Source organism: Coenobita brevimanus, chromosome 26, assembly GCF_032717465.1.
Source record: "Coenobita brevimanus isolate Jiangsu-jjx chromosome 26, ASM3271746v2, whole genome shotgun sequence".
NCBI lineage: Eukaryota > Metazoa > Arthropoda > Malacostraca > Decapoda > Coenobitidae > Coenobita > Coenobita brevimanus.
Genome location: NC_136979.1, coordinates 15,403,153 through 15,423,297, shown reverse-complemented (window position 1 = coordinate 15,423,297; position 20,145 = coordinate 15,403,153). Strand labels below are relative to the sequence as shown.

Genomic DNA, 20,145 nt, shown 5'->3' with positions numbered 1-20,145 from the left:
ATAAGAAAGACATGGGTGAATGATCACTTCCCAAGAACTCCCCATAAGGATCCCATGAGAAATTTTAACCTGCCATGTCCCATGAAGATATGGGTATGTCAGAACTTTTTTTCACGCTGACACCGGTCAATGTACCAGTACGTTTTGCAATTGCAAGGTCCGTCATTTGCACATTTTTCAAGTTTCGTGGGTGATTTTTGGTAGGCATACGCGGGAGACCTAGCTCTACCCGCCGCCGGGCAGGGACACTCCACGACCCTGCGTGACCCCCACGTGCCATTGTCTCAGTCACTCACCTGGTAGCAGTGACCCAGTCAAGACACAGCGTGTGGCAATCTCTCCGATGATGAAATTCAAGCCGTCCTTGATGCCTTCACAGGCGACAGCAATTCCCCAGTCGATGACGATGTGGAGGACAAAGATTACGTGGCGCCTGAGGAAGAAACGAGCAGCAGTGATGAGGAGGTGCCGTAGCCAAGGAAGATGTGGTATGTAACATACGGTAGGGCTAGGGAAGGCCTGCCTGGACCCCCACCATGTTTTCTCCAGCCTGTGGACGAAGGGTCTGACGAGGACGAGGACGAGGACGGAACAGTAGGTCACGGTGTTCCCTCGTGGTTGGGGAGGGGGATGAAATTGCCGTGAGGAGCTGAAGAGGCGGCAAAAAGAAAGATAAGGTATGGAACTTTTGCTTTGTCTGGGGAAGGAGCAAGTGGTCGGGTGGGCGTGAGTTAATGAGAAAGTGGTGGTGGTGGTGGGGAGCCAGCTCCTGGGTGAGCACATGGTGCACCTGGGTAGCGAGGAGGTGGGACACAGCCTCTCCCCAGCACCTCTCTCACCCTGCAAACTTCCCACACTTCCTCCCCACAACCATGATGCAGAGAAAGGAAGGAAAGGGAAGGGAAAGGGGAAGGGAAAGGGAAAATGGAGAGACAGATGGGTAAATGGTCACTTCCCAAGGAATTCCCATAAGGATCCCATGAGAAATCTTAATGTACACCTAGGGAGGCCAGAGACAAGGCAATGGCTGAAAATTTCCATTGCAATCATCCACACGAGACGCTCTACCACCATGCAGACACCAGAGGTTGGTCTACGTGTCAACTACTTGTTCTCCACGACTATGAATCCTTTAGCTACCACATTCATAATGATGGGCATTAAAGTTGCCCAGCACTAACTTTTTTCCAGGAAAGTGGTTAAAAGGTAATTTACAACATCACTTTGAATGAAGCCATGTGGAGGACAATGGAGACAACAAAGAGGTAAGTATGTGTTATTAATTTACTTGGCACACGACAACTTTTGGAGTAGAATTTAGAGCCACTTCTGTTTGTGGGTGTGATTTGTGTCTGTATATCGCAACTTTTGTGACCATCATATCTATTATACGAGTGGTAGTAAGTGAACAGTGCAGGATCATGATCCTCCTTGCTAATCTCCTGTAAACAAATGTCATCTGGCCTGGGTATAGATGGCAAGATTGCTATATTATGTAATTTATTTCCAGTAGTCCAACAGTTACATTGTAACACAGTGAATGTGACGGTTTAAGATTTATGAAGTGGGCCATGTGCTTAGTCTTTTTATGCTGCCCATCAACAGGTGAGTGACTACAGGAAGACCTATCCCTCTGTTTGCTGTTGGAAACCTTCATATGAGGAAGAGCTAACCCATTTCCCCCTTGCTGGAGCAGGAACAGAAAGTGCATAAGGACGTTGTTGCTTGGAAATGGTGGTCAGATTAATCTCATTATATTTGTCAGACTTTGGTTTAGACCATACTAACTAAAAATAAGCAGCAGTCTGATAGTGAGATGTTGCAACATGAAGTTGGAACGTACAGGAGGAGCAGACCAAGTTGCAGAACGAGTGACAAGAGTGCTGGGGACGGTCAGAGTGTGTCTTCACTGTGCACATCACGGGACGGGACACAACGGCTGATGCATCGGAGGCATGCGACTCCCTCACATTCTTCCTACCATCGTAATAGGATATGTCCTCTGTTGCCTTCACTGTGCAGACCTCCACCTCCTCCCTTCACTTGGGACAATCCCTCAAGCAAGTGGAGTGAGGACCCTTGCAATGAAAGAACATACAAACTCGGATGTGCAGTGTTCATCATGACCCTGAACTGCACACCTACCACACACTGACTGAGAAGCCCGACAAGACTTGTCATTATGTCATATAACTGACACCTTGAACAGTGAAGAGGGTTAGGAATATATGGACTGATGTTAGCAAGTTTGTAACCAACTCTGACATGTACTGGGAGAAAAACTTTATCAAAGGTCAAGGTAATGGTGGCAGTCTTAATCCTCTTGCTCTTCGTGAATCCAGTTATAAATCTAGCATCAATTCCATCCTACTGAACAAGTTTACGTATACCGTCCTCCTCCATAGCCATGAGGTCCTTACAGGTGATAACATCCTTGCAGGAATGCATAGAAACCGGGATCCTCGGCTTGACATCATAATAGTGCAACCTATGCAGCTTAAACAAGTCCTTTACCTATGTAGAAGTAATAATTTTAACCAGAAGGTCTCCACTAGCAAGTTTTTTCACTTGTTCCATCTCACCAGCTAAGTCTTCAATTATCTTCTTAATAATTAAAAAATTAAGACTAGTTTAGGGAGTGGAACCAACAGCATGTAGCAGGACAAAAGATGCATTATTTACAGAAATGCTATGAGGGGGGTATGAGTCTAGGACTGGTCAGTCTAGGGACAGTCAATCTGTGACACAGTCAGGGGTCCATCAGGACCATCTTAATCACCTAAAGGGAGGAGATGCAGCAAGGGCGTCCGTGACAGAAATTATCTCCCCGTCATGGGAGAAGTGCGAAGAAAGAGAAAAAACGAGCGAGAGTCAAGAGACCAAGAATAAGACAACTAAAACTGATCAGTAAGGAGGTCATTCCAGAGGTGAGTAAGCACAGGCAATCTAAGGAAATAGATACAAACATCTCTTGTGTTTCAAGACGGGAAAAGGAGGAAAATGAGTATTAGCTAACCTAACTAAACAACAATGATGAACAAAAAGTTAATGCCGGTGGAGTAGCCCTTCAGCTACAGGGAAGCAAGACACGCATGTCCGTTCCCTCCACAGCCACGCATCAAAGTCCCTCTAAACAAAAGGTGATCGAGCCGAGACATTTATGACTTTGGAAATTCCCTTCCCATTGTCGTGTCGCAGCCTGGCTGGCTACCTCTAGAAAAATCCCGCCATCCTAACCCGCCTCTGATTACATCAGTGCTGTCCTTTGTGCATACCTACCTAGGCTGAAAAATCGCATCTCATGATGAGTAACACTTTTTACACGCAGTGATCTGCTCCCAAATTTTTTTCTCATTTGTTTATTCAGATGCTTTTTAATGACAGTAGTTTCTTTGCACTTGGGCCAATGATTATGCTGATCTATGTGCAACGCTAGGGAATTAGATACTCTGTGACACATCTGCTTCGTGTTTTGCTATCTTTGTATCCATTCCTCGTCCCGTTATCCCTATATACGCTTTTGAGCATCCAATAAGCGGTATGCTGTATACTACATTGTTCTCGTTTTTACTTCCTCTCACTTTTGCGTTCACTATTACTCTTATTTTACATCCCAGTGGTGGTGCGATCCTAAGGCCTGCTCTCTTTAAGTACTTGTTGATAACCGAAGCCTTGGCTGTGTTGGGGACAGATGCATATCTTGTATTGACTTCGTCTGATTGAATATTGTAATTATCTCTTTTCTTTTTTATATCATTATCCTTCCTTTCTAGTTTTAGCAACATTCCTACTGTATAGGATAGCTTTTTAAAAGCTTCCATTATATATTAATAAGCTATGCTATCCAGTAGGTATGTTGTTATAACTAAGAAGGAAGTGCAGATGTAGTCCCGTTTTACTTGTATAAAAGCCGACTACATGTTTACCACACTTACTTCAAGGAAGGAAGATATATCAGTTGCAGTTCTTGTACAGCGGTATGATTATGAACTACTATGCACAAAAATCCAAAAGAGTGAGAGGGTTGAAGCCTGCTGTCCCACGACACGCATATTAATATCTCAGTGCGCTATGGTCGTGTAATAAACGCGTGATACCTTTCAATATATCATTGCTGCTTCTCTAGTCTGTCTTAGGGGGATTGCTATATTTATGGGACAGATTATACCTAGAAATATTTCATGTCCAGTCCCTATGTTTGTCATTCCAGATGGTTACGTTCTACGTTTGTGTCATTCCAGATGGTTAGGTTATTTATCTTGGTTAAATACTTCATTTTAACTATATAAAGTAGTTACAAGAAATGGGTGTGACACAACACTTAACAGCTATTTGGGATGAAATTGTTAAGTGTTACAAGTGAAAACTGCCATAGCATGATGAAATGAATAACATTACCAAATTATTAACAGTTGAAGTGGAGTCAGAACCAAAAAAATACCCTAAATTCTGTACATATCTGAGTGCAGAAAATTGAGCTAGTGACAATTTGTCTTCATTGTCTACTGTGCAAGGCATAAAATGAGATACAGAGATCCACTACATCCTCTGGAAGTCAGTTATGAATACCTCTCTTCATACTATTAGTTTCTAAATCAAGACACTCTTCCCTTCTGTGTGGTGCTGGAACCACATAAAGTACAACACACAGGACAAGAAAGAACAGCTAATACACATACTATTACTAGTTCATCTGTAGTTCTGGTTCTTTGAACGGTGTGATTAGGAACTCTGCAATGGTCCTGTAATACAGTTATTGTTTAGTGCGACTTATTTGGCAGCAGTACTTTTACTACGCATGTATTTCACTATGAAAGATCCGAGGAGGGACACGTCTATTGCAGGTAAATATGTCTTAACCAACCTACGGCAGCCCCACCTACTGCCTAAAGTTGGCACTGTCTTATCTTGTAAATGACTGCTGATCCCTCAGAGTCGCTTCTGATGGTACCTGCGATTGACTGAATAAAGGCATGGTGTCAGCTGCTGCCAAGGGAGATTTACAATTACAGAAGTTATGGACAGGGTGATGTGTCGGAGAGAAATATCTGGTTATGAGAAATTTATGCTTGGGATCTGTCGTCTTAACATCACAGTAAACAATAGCACCAGATATTAAGATATTGCGTTTTGAGCACCGTAAGTACGTGTTTTGTGTATAACGCCCAGGAAACTATTAACACACAGGGTGGTAACCATATAGTGAAATGGAGGCGTAGTGGTCTAGTGGGTTAAGGCATTCCATTAGGATGAGGCTCATATGAATTTCCATCTGCAGGGTGGTTGGGGTTCATGCTGACATGACGGCACTGAAAGACGAGTGACGCTGGTCACCCATGCCTTACATGTTGAGGGTGAGTACTCCAGCCCCGAACCCCTGTGACCCCTGTGAAGCAGAGAAGGACTGGATGATTAAACATACATTTTATAAGATCATGGCGTTAGATATTTTCACACCTGCTCGGACGATAGTTCAGCAGATGTAATGCTTTTCGTAGCACATGTGTGCATGTGTGTGTGCAACTATCTGTGTTTGTCGGTGTAAACAAATTACTGTAACTCAGTTTAGATCTGATTTTAAACATCTCTGTGGCAAGATTGATGATTAGTCAAGCGATAGACAAATTCTTTTGGAGACCAATCGCTCAGAGGTCAATGTCACATGGCAGTGTTAACCTCAATAGATTTAGTCTGATTTAGAACAAACTTGGTGGAAAGGTTGAAGGTAAGGCACGACTGGAGAGATTAATTTTTTTCAATAATCATTTGAAGGTCAAAGCCACACAGAATCATCAAGGTTCTTCCTCCCATCACCTCCAGACATCACCTTCTGCTCCCCAAACCTCGCCCCCACTACATCATGGAGAGTGGTCAAAACCCTAGGCTCGGATCACCTCCCAAGCATCATCACTACCAAAACCAGAATCACCCCAGCTGGCCACAGACACACTTACACTAATTATAAGAGAGCCAACTGGGAGGCCTTTGTAACTGAAACAGAACAACATTTCGAAACACTAAACAGTACACCCATCACAAACATCAACACCGCTGTGCACACTTTCAATACAATTATACAAAATGCAGACAAAAGACACATCCCAAGAGGCAACAGAGAGACACAACCCCAACTTCACGCCAGAAATTCAAGGCCTCATCAGACAACGGGACACTCCGACACTCCCCAACACCCCATACACAAGACATCGTACAACAAATACAAGAACTCAACACTCAAATAAACAATAAAATATCAGAACAGCAAACACTAAACTGGAAAAATTACCTCCAAACACTTGACCACAAAACAAACATCAGCAAACTCTACAAAACACTAAACAGCATCACACTATCCTACAGCAACACCACACAATCACACGCTGCCATCACAACAACAGACACCATACCCTCAAACAAACAACAAGCAAACACTCTCATCAATCACTTTTCACAAGTCAGCCATCTAACCCCCCATCCGGAAGACCGACGTATCATCAGACGTAAGAGACAGTTCCCCACAGACCCAGACTATGCACCTTTCACTTACAACCAGACGAAGCACATCATTAACAACCTCAAGCACTCATCTGCCTGTGGACCAGACACCATAAGCAACATTCACCTTAAACACCTAGGACCACAAGGCATACAAGCACTCACCAACATATCAAACTACAGCTACTCACACAACATAGTACACAACATCTGGAAGCATGACAATATCATCACCATCCCTAAACCCAACAAAGACCCCATGTTACCCTCCTCACATCGCCCCATCACACTCCTCTGCACTCCCTCTAAAGTCACTGAACGACTGATACTACAACTAGTCACACCTCACATTCCACTAGCCCAGTCACAACATGGCTTTAGCCCACTACACTCCACAAACACCCTTCTTACAGACCTTACACAGAGAGTTTTCGATGACATAAATTCAGCTAGGCCACCACACAGAACACTCCTAATCACACTAGACATTAGCAAAGCTTTTGATGCCATCCCCCGCCAGAACCTCACAAACAAAATACTCAACACAAACATGCACAATAACACAAAAAGATGGCTGGCAAACTACTTAGCAGGCAGATGTGCACACGTAACATTTGCCAGTCAGTCTTCTAACATCAGAAACTTCACAAATGGCGTCCCCCAAGGATCTGTTTTGTCCCCTACACTCTTTAACCTATACATGCATGACGTACCCACCCCACACACCACAGATACACATAGCTTCTTATGCAGATGATATAACACTTACATGTACACACCAAAATGCAAACACAGCTGCACACATCATTCACCTTACCTCAACACACTTCACGAATGGTTCATCACAAACAGGCTCAAAATAGCCCCAGCCAAATCTACAGTGACCCTTCTCACAAACTGGACAGCAGAACATAGTCACATCCCACACCTCACCATAAACAACACTCCCTTACCACACACACACACACACACAAAATCCTTGGTGTAACATACAATACATCAGTGTCATTTAAACAACACATCACAAACAGTAAAAATAAAATAACACCAAGACTCAATGCTTTGAGGTCACTTGCCCATACAACATTCGGACACAACAAAGAAACCACCACCACAGTATACAAATAATACATACGTTCAGTGATGAATTATGCAAGCCCTGCCTGGGCTTCTAACCTCACCAAAACACACTACAACACTCTACAGACCATACAGAACAAGGCCCTAAAAATAATCACAGGCTGCACAGCTACTACACCCACAGACCACCTACATCAAGAAACCAAAGTCCTCAAAGTCAAGGATCACCTAGACATGAGAGGCACCCAGTTCCTTGCTGCAGCCTCCACAAACCCACAACATCCACTACAGTACATGGCGGCACATCCACCCACACCAAGGAACATCAAAACAACACCCAGCACACGATATCATACACAAATACTGTCATCTCTCCCCCCTCGCCCACCCCAGACCAGCTTCCAGAAGCACATCCACACTCACATCACTCGCCGCTCCATTCAGTCACTTAAAGACAACGCACAGCTGCATGCACGGCCTCCTGACATCCACCCTTCTGAATCCTATCTTCCCCGTGAGGACAGGGTCCACCTGGCCAGGCTGAGATATGGGCACCATCCAGCCCTCTTAAGCTACCAGAAGAGGCTGGATTACTCTGTCGCTGATGTCTGTCCAGGATGCAACACAGCACCCCATACTATTAAGCACATTATGGAAGACTGCATTCCACACAATCACCTATGCCAACAACACAACATACACTCTTTGAGAGCTCTGTGGGAAAGCCCGGTCTCGGCCATGGCCTTCCTAAGGGACTCGGGGCTGTTCGGCCAGACTGCCTAGGGAACAACTACTACTGCTACTACTACTATGATAAGTTTCATCTGATTTGCACTATCATTGTTAGAACAAGCGGCGATCAGTCAAGAGGTTGGTCTTTTTTTTTCTTTTTTTTTTAATAACAGTAGGACAATGGTCAGGATCTCATAGCTGAATCTATGTAAAAGGTTTTTGTCCAGTTTTCATCGAACTTTCTACAAAAGTTCAGGAAAAGCAAGGATGAAGGAACTGGATGTTGAGAACAATCAGTCAAATGCAAAGGTCACACAGAAAGACCAAAGACCAAAGTCAGATGGCATGGTCAGCACAAACGGTTTTAATCCAATTTAGGGCAAATTTGGTGGAAGGCTTGGAGGAAAGAAAAGACGGAAGTGTTCGATTCTAAGAATATTAAGTCAACAGTCAAGGCCAGAGGGCAAGGCAAAATGTTCCACCCTATTACTCAGACAGTATATATTACAGTTTGGACCAAAGTTAGTGGAAGAATTAACAGGTAAACCAAGGACGAAAAGATCTGATTTTGAGAATAAGTAAGAACAACTAAGACAATTTTGATTCAATTTGGACCAAATTCAGTGAATAGGTAGAGTCAGGTGAGTCATAGCCATGTCAAATATTCCTCCCTTTGATCATTTGTAAAAGCGGAGATGTTGCACTCTCTGGGTAGCTCATTCCTATTTACTCTGTCACTATGAAATATGGAAGGTTATACCATGTGATTCTTTAACCTGCCCCCTGGCCACAGTCTTCTCAGTGAATCAGGAGTAAGCCTTACCAGGATAACAGACCTTGCTAGTTTACCTGTTACCCCATTTTGCTTATACTGCATCTCATAACATAATCTTCTGCAGTACAACCTAGCACAGAAGATTTCATACTTTGTTGTTGTTGTTGTTGTTGTTCCTTGACCCCAATCTACCTGGCCAAGCAGACCCGTCAACCACGGGTAAGCAACTGCCCCACTGGGTTCGTCCCACAGATTCCCAACCCCGTTGATGCTGTCTGCATTTTAGTGTGGTATAGTATGTGCTATGCAGTGTTCCATTACGTGTGTTATATTGTGTGGGTTCATTCTAGAAGCGCGGCATGTACAGTCTTTAGTTCCACCCAACGTGAATCTACACTGAAGTGGATTGGGTGATGTCCTGATCTAAATCTAGCATGTTGTACTCGATCAGGTCTGTCGAACCCTTAAACGACGGGCTACTTTCCAATTTTACGTCCGTGTGGGATGAGTTATTTTGGAAAAAATAAAGTTTTATTAAATCAGGCTAAACATGCATAAATGGATCAGAACAGCAGAAAAAACAAATAATTCGATGTTACTCTCTTCAAATTGCACGCGGGCTGGGTGGTGGTGGGAGGTGAGTGAGAGGGGTGGTGGTGCGTCAAGGTCACTCTCAGTGGCACGCGACTGACAGCACACAGGCACAGTCTTGTTTGCTGCTTTTTTTTTTTTTTTTTTGGAACAGCAGACTAAAATATATTCTTTTTACATTATGTACATTGTTCTGTCTTCAAGGTGCACTATGAACACTACACACATTATATGTAAACTTTTTCTTACTTTACGTTTCTACAGGTATAATTTTACCTATGTAAATATTATGTACAACTGTTCATACTACCACAACTGTTGACACTAGTATGTTACAATATGGTATTCTGTGAAGCAGTCAGTACAGAGACCCACACCACACTCCTGGCATATAATAGGCCCGCACTGGAATGTGTTCTGGAACGTCGACCGCCTTTTCCTTGACGGATGTTCCGGAACGTTGTCGCCTTTTATGGGTTAAGAATGTCTCTGTTTATGGTAATTTTGAGAGGAGGAGCTTGTCATATGCTGTTCTGAATGAGAAGATGTACTAACCTGCGCAGGAAATGAGTATGTTGGTAACTCTTCATTGCCAATGTTGGAAAGTTTGGAGGTGGGATGATGTTGAAGAGAGTCTGGTAATGTTTGTGCGTGTTTGTTTTATAGGCCTAGTTGTGTTGTGTGGCCCTGTTATATAATGACAGGGGTAATGTGTGTTGGGGTAGGCTGCCACATAGAACTGTATGCCTCTCATATCAAGATACTGTCTAATAGCAATGACTTTAGTTTCAAAGTGTGAGTTGTGGGAGTGGTTTTGGTGCAGCCAGTAATGATGCGTGGGACGTTGTTCTGTGTGGTCTGCAAGGTGCTGTAGTGGGTGTTGGATAGGATGGGGGCCCATGCCGGGCAGGCACAAGGCATCACTGGTCTTGTCAATAAACTGCAGAGCAGCAACAGATGGGATGTCTTTCTGATTCTAATATATGTAAAAACTTATAGCAAAACATATAGAATGAATATTGTTATAGTAAACATTCTTATAATATTAGTTTCTTGTTTATAGGTACTGTGTTTTTGACAGTATTATCATGCAAGGCAGTCAATACTCATATTACTGAACAATGCACAAGGTTTGCAGAGGAAATATCTGTCAATTACAGGAAACAATTACTGAATCCCTCACAAATGACTTGATGTCATCAGGCTTCTGCATCTTGGCAGAAATAAAAAGAACTACCATATCGTTTATATTATATTTTACCTTAAATCTAATGAAACTGTTGCATTCCAGTCCTTAAATCTAATGAAACTGTTGCATTCAAGTGAATTCTTTACATGACGTTCCTGCTTTTCATAATCTGATTCAATGTTCGTATTAAAAGTAAAAGAATATAAAAAGTTGAATAGGAATTAGTTTTATATCATTTAGTTTTGGTTAGGACGAATATTTGAAAATACACTTCTGCTTTCCAACCATTATTGTGTCCATTTATGTAATGTGAATTTATTTAGTCTGTGTAACAGCAGAGCTATGGATGAAAGAATCTGAACATATAACCCGGTAAAGCCTGGGGCAAAAATGACACCTCACCCTCCCAGCCACTCTTCTTCCTGGTGTCGGACGTCTACACCCGGCATATTAAATATTATCACCTCACAAATCCAGCCACCAGTCACCTCACAACATCGACCTACTCATTGCCTCCACTAACCTTCAGGGCGACCAGTTCTACCCAATGGTATGAGCCGCATGAGGTTCTCACGTGACTCCTTAATTCGACCTGCAGCCATTGGTGTGTCAATCGGTCCAGGAAGCACACAGTTTACACGTATGGTTTTGCTGAAATGGTATGGAGATCCAGTAACTTACACTTCAGTATGGATGTATCATATTACATAAAAAATCGTTCTTTATATATGAGGAAAATAATTACCAGCATTAAAGCAAATACTGTACATGGAAGCCATGATCAATCCATTGTCTGCATGCCTATATGGTTTAGCTACCTCGCCAATTCCGCAGCACACGTCTTGGTGAGTGAAATAACTCCTCCTTTACTGGCAGTATAGCCACCCCTATTGGTAAAGCCAGTTTTCCCCACAATACTTGCAATATTCACTACTGCACCCTTGGGGTCATTCCCATTTTCCAGCAGTGATGTTACGAAAGCCTGTGTTACCAAGAAAGTTCCCTGCGGAGTAAAATATGAAATAATACTAGATTCATTGTTGCCTGAGTATAAGTATTAATTTCACAATAGTTTGAGCATTTTCTGTCACTTTTTATGTCATATACTATTAAACACTGAAGTGATCGTCACATTTTGGAACTGACCGTCAGGTTGACATCAATATTTTTCTTCCAGGAGTCACCATCAGTCTCTAAGATGGCACCTCCGATGAACACACCGGCACAGTTGACTAGCAGCGAGGGCGGGGCGCCACACTGGTCCTGGGCTGACTTCATGGCGTCCTCCACACTGCTCCTGTCTCTCACGTCCATGGCCACAGCCACGTGCTGCCGCCCACCTGCCAGAGACAGGGGAATAATGCATATGTTCTTTACTATGACATATTACAAGAAGTTTCGTAAATAATAACACCAAAGTCCTGCATACCAGAATATTTTCAGGTGCAAATAGCAATGATAGGAAATGTTTGGTGCAGCGTCAAGCCCAAAAAAGTATGTTTGTGCTGCGAGGAACTTAATAATGACCTTTGATTCCAATTAAAAAGTTAAATGGACATCACCTGAACGGACCTAAGTGCAAAATTAGAAAGTTTTACCTCAGGACTGCAAGCAGGTCACAAAGAGTTTCATTACATTATTTACCGTCAAATACACCAGGAAAAATGCCAACCTTCTCCCCAGGCAATAAATAACTGTACCATCCTGTCTTACAAGTGGAGGTGTGGACACGCTGACACCAAAGAAAGCAGAAATGAGCGAGCTGCACCACTTGTGAGACTGGCTGGCCTCCCTGAGATGCTAGTGTTATATTCTGATTCAGCTACTGAGTAAGCAGCCTGAGCCACAGCCCTGGGGGGATTATGAGAGAGAGAGAGAGAGAGAGAGAGAGAGAGAGAGAGAGAGAGAGAGACAGACAGACAGAGAGACAGACAGACAGACAGACAGAGATCCACTTATTCTGAGCATTCCTGAGCACATACAAAAGCAGCGTTCCTGGGTTTTAAATACTCACAAAAAAAAAAAAAAAATCGTCGAGTCAGCATGGTCAACATTGTCAGCCTGTTCACTGCACCAAACACACCGTGCAATATATAGTTTATAGAAGGAGAATGAAACAAAAGCATTTCAGTTTAACTGATATTTGTTTATCAGTACTTGGTTTTCCCATCCATAACCTTCAGCACAACTATTAAGCGACTTGACCTGCTGCTGGAGATACTATACCTATCTATCTATCTATCTATATCTATATCTATCTATCTATCTCTCTCTCTCTCTCTCTCTCTCTCTCTCTCTCTCTCTCTCTCTCTCTCTCTCTCTCTCTCTCTCTATATATATATATATATATATATATATATATATATATATATATATATATATACTTGTCTCAGGTGTTTGCTGTGAGACAAGTGTGTGAAAAGTATTTAGCGAAAGGCAAGGATGTGTTCTGGGCATTCGTGGATTTAGAGAAAGCGTATGATAGAATTGATAGGGAGGCTTTGTGGACTGTTTTAGGATTGTATGGACTTGATGGTAGGTTACTAAAAGGGGTGAAAAGTTTTTATGTAAATAGTAGAGCGTATGCAAGAGTGGGAAATGCTGTGAGTGACTGGTTTCCTGTGAGAGTGGGGCTGCGACAGGGATGTGTGATGTCGCCTTGGTTGTTTAATATTTACATGGATGGTGTTGTAAGGGAGGTGAATGCAAGAGTTTTAGGTGGAGGTCTGAGTCTGGTGAATGTTGATGGTGGAGAGTGGAATCTGAAGCAGCTGCTGTTTGCAGATGATACTGCACTGGTGGCTGATTCAGAGGAGAGATTGAGACAGTTGGCAGAGGAGTTTGGAAGGGTGTGTGAAAGGAGGAAATTGAAAGTAAATGAGAATAAGAGTAAAGTGATGAAGTGTACGAGGTTGGTAGATGGTAGGGGGATGAATATAGCTTTGAATGGCGAGTTGCTTGAGGAGGTAGAGTGTTTTAAATATCTAGGGTCACATGTTGCTGATGATGGAAGAATGGATGCAGAAGTGAAGTTTAGAATAAACGAAGTAGGAAAGGTGCTGAGAGGAATTAAAAAAGTGTTTAGATGTCGTTCGCTTAGAATGGATGTAAAGAGAAGGTTGTATGAGGATGTTGTGGTACCGACTCCGTTATATGGGGCTGAAACATGGAATATGGGTGTAGCAGAGAGGAAAAGTTTGAATGTAATGGAGATGAGGTGTCTGAGGAGTATGTGTGGAGTGACGCGCATGGATCGAGTGCGAAATGATGAAGTGTGAAGGAGAACTGGAGTTGTTCGGGAGATGGCTGGTAGAGTTGAGCAGAGGGTGTTGCGATGGTTTGGGCATATGGAGAGAATGGATAATGAGTGATTGGTGAAAAAGATAACTAGATCTGATGTGAGAGGTGTAAGGCTGAGAGGAAGACCACGAATAGGATGGATGGACAGTGTGAAGAGAGCACTGGATGCGAGAGGGATGTCTGTTGAGCAAGGAAGAGTGGCTGTGCGTGACAGAAATAAATGGAGAGAAATTGTGAATGAATAAGTGATGACGCAGCCCTGAGGGGATATTCTCCCTCATTTGGTCTGATCAGCTATTTCAGGTCAGGTGCGGGTAAGGGGATGGGTCTGTTATGATGTGGCAGGGGTAAACCAGCTCTGCTGTCGGGCCGTGCTGCGGATGTCACTGATTGCATTGCGCAGTTGACCCTTGTGCGGTGTGGTGCGGTGAGGATCTGTCCGTTCTCCCCTTGGGGCTAAGATGCGAATGAATGTGTTTGAATGGATGAGTAAATGGGGAGTGTGTCGTCCTGTCTCGGCTACCTCCCTTTCCTTGGGGGAAGCAGCCTAGGTATATAGATAGATAGATATATATACACACAAACAGAGGCTTGAGTGTTGAAGCTGCACTAGGCTTACATGAAGGAGTGTTAGTGTCAGCTTTAACATATGGATGTGAGACTATGGTGTGGTATGAAAATGAAAAGTCATGAATAAGCACAGTGGAGATGGGACTGCTGAGGAATATATGTGGAGTACAGAGGGTTGAAAGGATATGAAATAATGTGATTCGTGAAAGATGTGGAGTGAGGTAGTCGGTGGACACCAGAATCGAAGAGAGTGTAATGAGATGGTATGGAAATGTGGAGAGAATGAATAACAATACAGTGGTGAAAAAGTATATCTGGGCGAATTTCAAGCAGGGAGGAGGCGAGGTAGGCCATAGAGAAGGTGGGGATATATGGTGAATGAGTGTGTGAAGAGGAGAGGTTTGGAAGTCGGTGAGCTAAGAAACTGACAAGAGATTGAGCTAGCTGGATGAATGTTGTGAAGAGAAGTGCATGATCAGGGATTTGGCATCCCTTTTTAACGTGGCAGCTTCCGGATTGACTCTGTCGGATACGTTTGTGTGAAGCTACAGAACGTGGTGAATGGTTCTGACGTATCCGATAAAGCCAGGATTCCAGGAGCTTGAATGATGAGTGAATGGAAGCGTGGCCCATTGGACTGGGCAAATTTGGGCTGTCTGGACATTGCTACCCCTCACCCTGCCCTAGGGTGGGAAAGGAGGTCCGGATGATGATGATGAATATATATATATATATATATATATATATATATATATATATATATATATATATATATATATATATATATATATATATATATATATATATATATATGATAAAATGGAAACTGTGAGTACGTTTAGGTACTTGGGTAGTGTGATGAGTAAGGATGTAAGTTTGGAGGGTGAAGTGCTTGAAAAGGTACAATAAGGAAGAGGTTGCTGGTTCTTTGAAAGCAGTAATAAGAAACAGGGAAGTGAGCATGGAAGTGAAAAAGTTACTACATGACAGTATTGTGATACCAACTCTAATGTATGGAAGTGAAGCTTGGACATTGTTGGAGGGACACAAGTCGAGAGTGAGAGCAGTGGAAATTAGTTATTTAAGAGGAAAGCCTGTGGAGTCACATGGAGAGACAGACTGACAAATGAGGATGTAAAAGTGTGTTGTGGTGTGGATGTGGATGTGATAGGAAGCGTGAGGAGAAACACATTGAGGTGGTTTGGCCATGTGGAGATGATGGAGAGTGAGAGACTGACGAGGAGAGTGTATGTGAGTGAAGTGGAGGGAAGGAGAGGGAGAGGGAGGCCAAGGATGAGATGGAGGGATGGAGTGGAGAGGTATATGAGAGAGGGGGGTGTGAGTTGGGAGCAAGGCAGGGAAATGGCGGGGGACAGGGCGACGTGGAGGCGATTTATTTGTGGCCACCTGGTATGGGATTAAGGCGTCTGGCAATAGATAGATAGATGTACACACACACACATACATATATATATATATAGATAGATAGATAGATAGATAGATATAGTGGTAGGTGGGGGTGGCGGCGCTCACCAATCACTCACTCAATGTTGTGCTGCTTCGGATGTGTGTCCTTTCCTCTCTGCCTTCCTCTTCTGTCTTTCTTTCCTTCAATCTTTCCTCTTCCTTCTATCTACAGGTGACTTTACACTCCCTTTTCTGTCTTTCTTTCCTTCTTTCCTTCCCCTTCCATCTGCCTAAGGGTGACTACACTGAGTGACAAGCCAAATGGTTTCCTGTACACCAGGAAACCATTTGCTACGCTGAGTGGTAACCATATAACCAAATTATGGCGCCTGGTGGTTTAGTGGGTAATTAAGGCGCTCCAATCGGATTGAGCCTGTGTAGGTTTATATCCAAGGGGTGGCTGGGGTTTAGTCCTCACGTTATGCCACTCAGGGATGAGTGAGGTTGGTCACTCTCATCTTAATCATTAGGACCAACTTGCGTAGCCCCAGGCTCCTATGCTCCTCATGGAGTGACGTAGGATTAGATGATGGTAATGTATATATTAATATTTGTGTGTGTGTGTGTGTGTGTGTGTGTGTGTGTGTGTGTGTGTGTGTGTGTGTGTGTGTGTGTGTGTGTGTGCAATGACGGACTTTTACTCATCTAACGGCCGTTTGTGATCTTCCAAAATTGTTCTTTCATTTTCACCTTTGTTGAACAGTCACAGACGAAGGTAACTGCGTCACTCTTTTCTTCCACCTGGAGCCTAGTATGGTCCAACTATGATATAGGTGTTGGTGGGTAGGGGAGGTTAGGTGACAGAAACAAATCGTCTACCAACATTTTTTTTTAACTTCTCCATCAGTTCTGCTGTTCATCGTGGATGTAAAAATTGGTACGTGAGGTTTGGTACGTCTGCCAACACTCTTGTGCTATGAGACAGTGGTCTAATTTCAAGGAACAGATTACTAAAGGGTTAAGTCCAGGGTGGTCACAGAGGGTGGCAGGTTACATTGTCCAGGGTTATACCGCAGCTATTTCTTTTTTTCACAGCTTCACTTTTTTCCAGCTTTTATCTCTCCCCAACCCCCTTTATCATACTGGGGACTCTCTGGACTCCAGACGGAAGATAAGATTGATGTGATAACCTTCGTCTGTCAATGGCTCAATAACTGTGGAAATGCAAGAAAACTGTAAGATGACAAACTGTCTTTAAACAAGAACACCATCAATGCACACTTTGCGTATTTTGGAAATTAAAAAAAAAATGTTATGTGGTACGATGCAGAATAACTCCATAGCTATATTAAAAGCCATGGATGGGAAAGTACCAATAAACAAGATAAATCAAAATGCAATGAAGTTTCTTCATTATTCATCTATAACGACTGCATGTATTGGCTGATGCAATGAACAGGCCGGCGATGTTTACTGGACTGTTTACTGTACTGTTTTCTTTTTCTTTTTTTTTCTTTTTTTTCGAGCTGAGTATAGTGCCACTGGTGTCACTGCAGAGGAGGTGTCACAGATCAAAGGTTTAAATTTCGGGCACTTTGTAAAGCCAACGAAAAAGTTGTTGAGTCATGACAAATGACTGACTGTCTATTAAACCTAGACTCTTAAATATTACCGCACCTAACACGGTACTGTAGGTTAGAAGACTGTAAATACTTCGTAAATTATTACATACGATTATGAAGAATTAGTTGTCATTATTTATACTCCTTAGTCTGTGGTTTTGGAATGCATCAATTCTAAGAACTTGATGGCCTGGCAACCTACGCCATGGACTATTCACGAAGCAATTCTTGACCTGGGATGTGAGGCTAACACTGTTTAACCCGTAAACCGCGACTATGCCCAGTTGGTCACTCAGTAGGCGACATCGACTATGCCCGACTGGGTCGCTTATACCTGTCTTGTCAAAGTGAGCTAAATATTTGGCCGGTGACACCTGGCAACTCCACACTACCTGAGAATGACCCATGACTAACCTATCGTGTAACTTAGTGTTCACACTGTTCAGTCACCCAGCGACCACTATGAGAGGTGGAAGTGTTGACAGGTCTCTGTCCACGGGGGGGGGGGGGGCACAGTAATTCCAGAGGAGGACTTGCCTCTATCGAAAAGGCTAAAAAAGAAGCATGCTGTGCGATGTTTGGATTTTGTGAATGAGCCTCCTCCCCTGCACCATCCCACCGACGACACTCCAACACCTAATTGGGCCGGAAGGGGAGGGAAAGGCCAGAAGGGGATCAAGCAAAGCCGCCCTAGTGAGTATTGCACATGAATTCATTTTCTCTCTAAAATCAATGGTTTATAAAATATAATGAATATAAGAGTACTGAAGACTTAAAAAATAACTAACGCAACATTTGGGGAGTCGCATCAAAGGCCTCACTCATCATGTATAATAATATAATGATATAATAGTTACACTGTACTTTGAGTAAATAAAGTATCAGTGCATACTTGGGGCGAAGCAATACGAAACCATGCACGAAGACGCTGATATATGCGTGGCACCAAATGGACGCCAGACTTAACATTTCGGTGAACATCGATCACCCCTTGCACTAATACTTTTTTTTTTTTTTTTAAACCTATAGTACAATGTACGTATCTGATGCACAAAAGCCATTTTTGAGGAGTGACTTTCTGCACATAAAACGAGCATCTCCATAAAGAATCAAAATATATAAAGATTACACCATCAATCTTATGCAAAAAAAAAATATATATATATATATCTTTACATAACTAACCTGGAGAAGGTGTGAATGTGTGAAGAAGAGGTCAGGCTATCAAGGGATTAGTTTTGGAGTGGGAGAGAATGTATAGGTCCAGAAGGGGGACAATTGAATGTCAGACAATTTAGTACCTATACATGTGTACATGCATAATGACCTGTACTTATACTAATACTGTGCCTATAGCTGTACTGATAAAGTTGAAAAATTCGGTTGGATCGTTGTAACATGAAAATCTCTCTCTCACACACTCACACAGTTCCCAGTCATTACCTGCCACCCCTTCTCCCACTCCGCTCTCCTTATAGTATCTCTAACAATACGTACTTTGTGTATTGTTTTCATATCAAAATAGCGTTCTGGGAAAACGAAGTATGATGTACTTTGATATGTAATGATATAGACAGCTGAAGAATAGCCGGTATCTGAGTAAAATATTATATGTAAAAAACAAAGGCAAAAATGTCTGTACTGTGAAGTGAAACATAATACGGAGTGAGTATCTGAACCCGAGAGAGAGAGAGAGAGAGAGAGAGAGAGAGAGAGAGAGAGGGGAGGATAAAGACTAGGTGTGAGGGGATAATCGGATCAGAGGGTGAGGTGGATCTGTATGAGAGACGGAAGAGGTAATAACGAAAAAAGAAGAGCAATGAGTAAATGGAATACGAGTAAAATACTAAAACATGCCAGGAAGGAAAGGGCATGTATCAACATACCGATTTTTTTTTTTTTTTTTTTTGGGGGGGAGGGAATGTGGGTGGACAGTAAGGGCAATGGTGAAATAGTAGGAACTGCATATATGCGAGAATGATAAAGTAGATTTTTTTTAAATTCAGAAGAATTGCTGAGTGTTTATTACGAAAGTATATAAAAAGAGATAGAAAGGTAAAATGGATGGAAAGATAGGAGAGAGAGAGAGAGAGAGAGAGAGGCGGGTAGGACTCAAAGGAAAGGAAAGCAAGCAGCAACGGACTCAGACAGGCTGCAAACAGGAAAGACAGACTCTAAACACTGGAGGATACAAATAATAATAACGATGGTATTCATAATGGTGATGGAAACAATAATAATAATAGTTGTAATAATATCAGAACAAGTTACAGGGAAAAAGCTGGGAACATTGATGAAAAGAATAATAGAAAATGGTAGAAATAGACAAAATAACCAAGAAAAAACAATGGTAATACAAGTAATGAAAACTGATGATAATAATA

The 20,145-nt window shown here is 42.6% G+C and overlaps 1 protein-coding gene across 1 annotated transcript in view; it reads right to left on the bottom strand.

Annotated features, from left to right (window-relative positions):
- LOC145393978 (uncharacterized) overlaps positions 1-20,145 on the bottom strand; it is a 136,142-nt gene that overhangs the window by 7,199 nt on the left and 108,798 nt on the right. The window contains exons 11-13 of the mRNA XM_080267953.1: positions 12,009-12,202; positions 11,681-11,865; positions 11,386-11,513 (exon numbers count right to left, since the gene is read on the bottom strand). Of these exons, the coding sequence (XP_080124079.1) occupies positions 11,386-11,513; positions 11,681-11,865; positions 12,009-12,202 (507 nt within the window). The remainder of the gene's footprint in view (positions 1-11,385; positions 11,514-11,680; positions 11,866-12,008; positions 12,203-20,145) is intronic.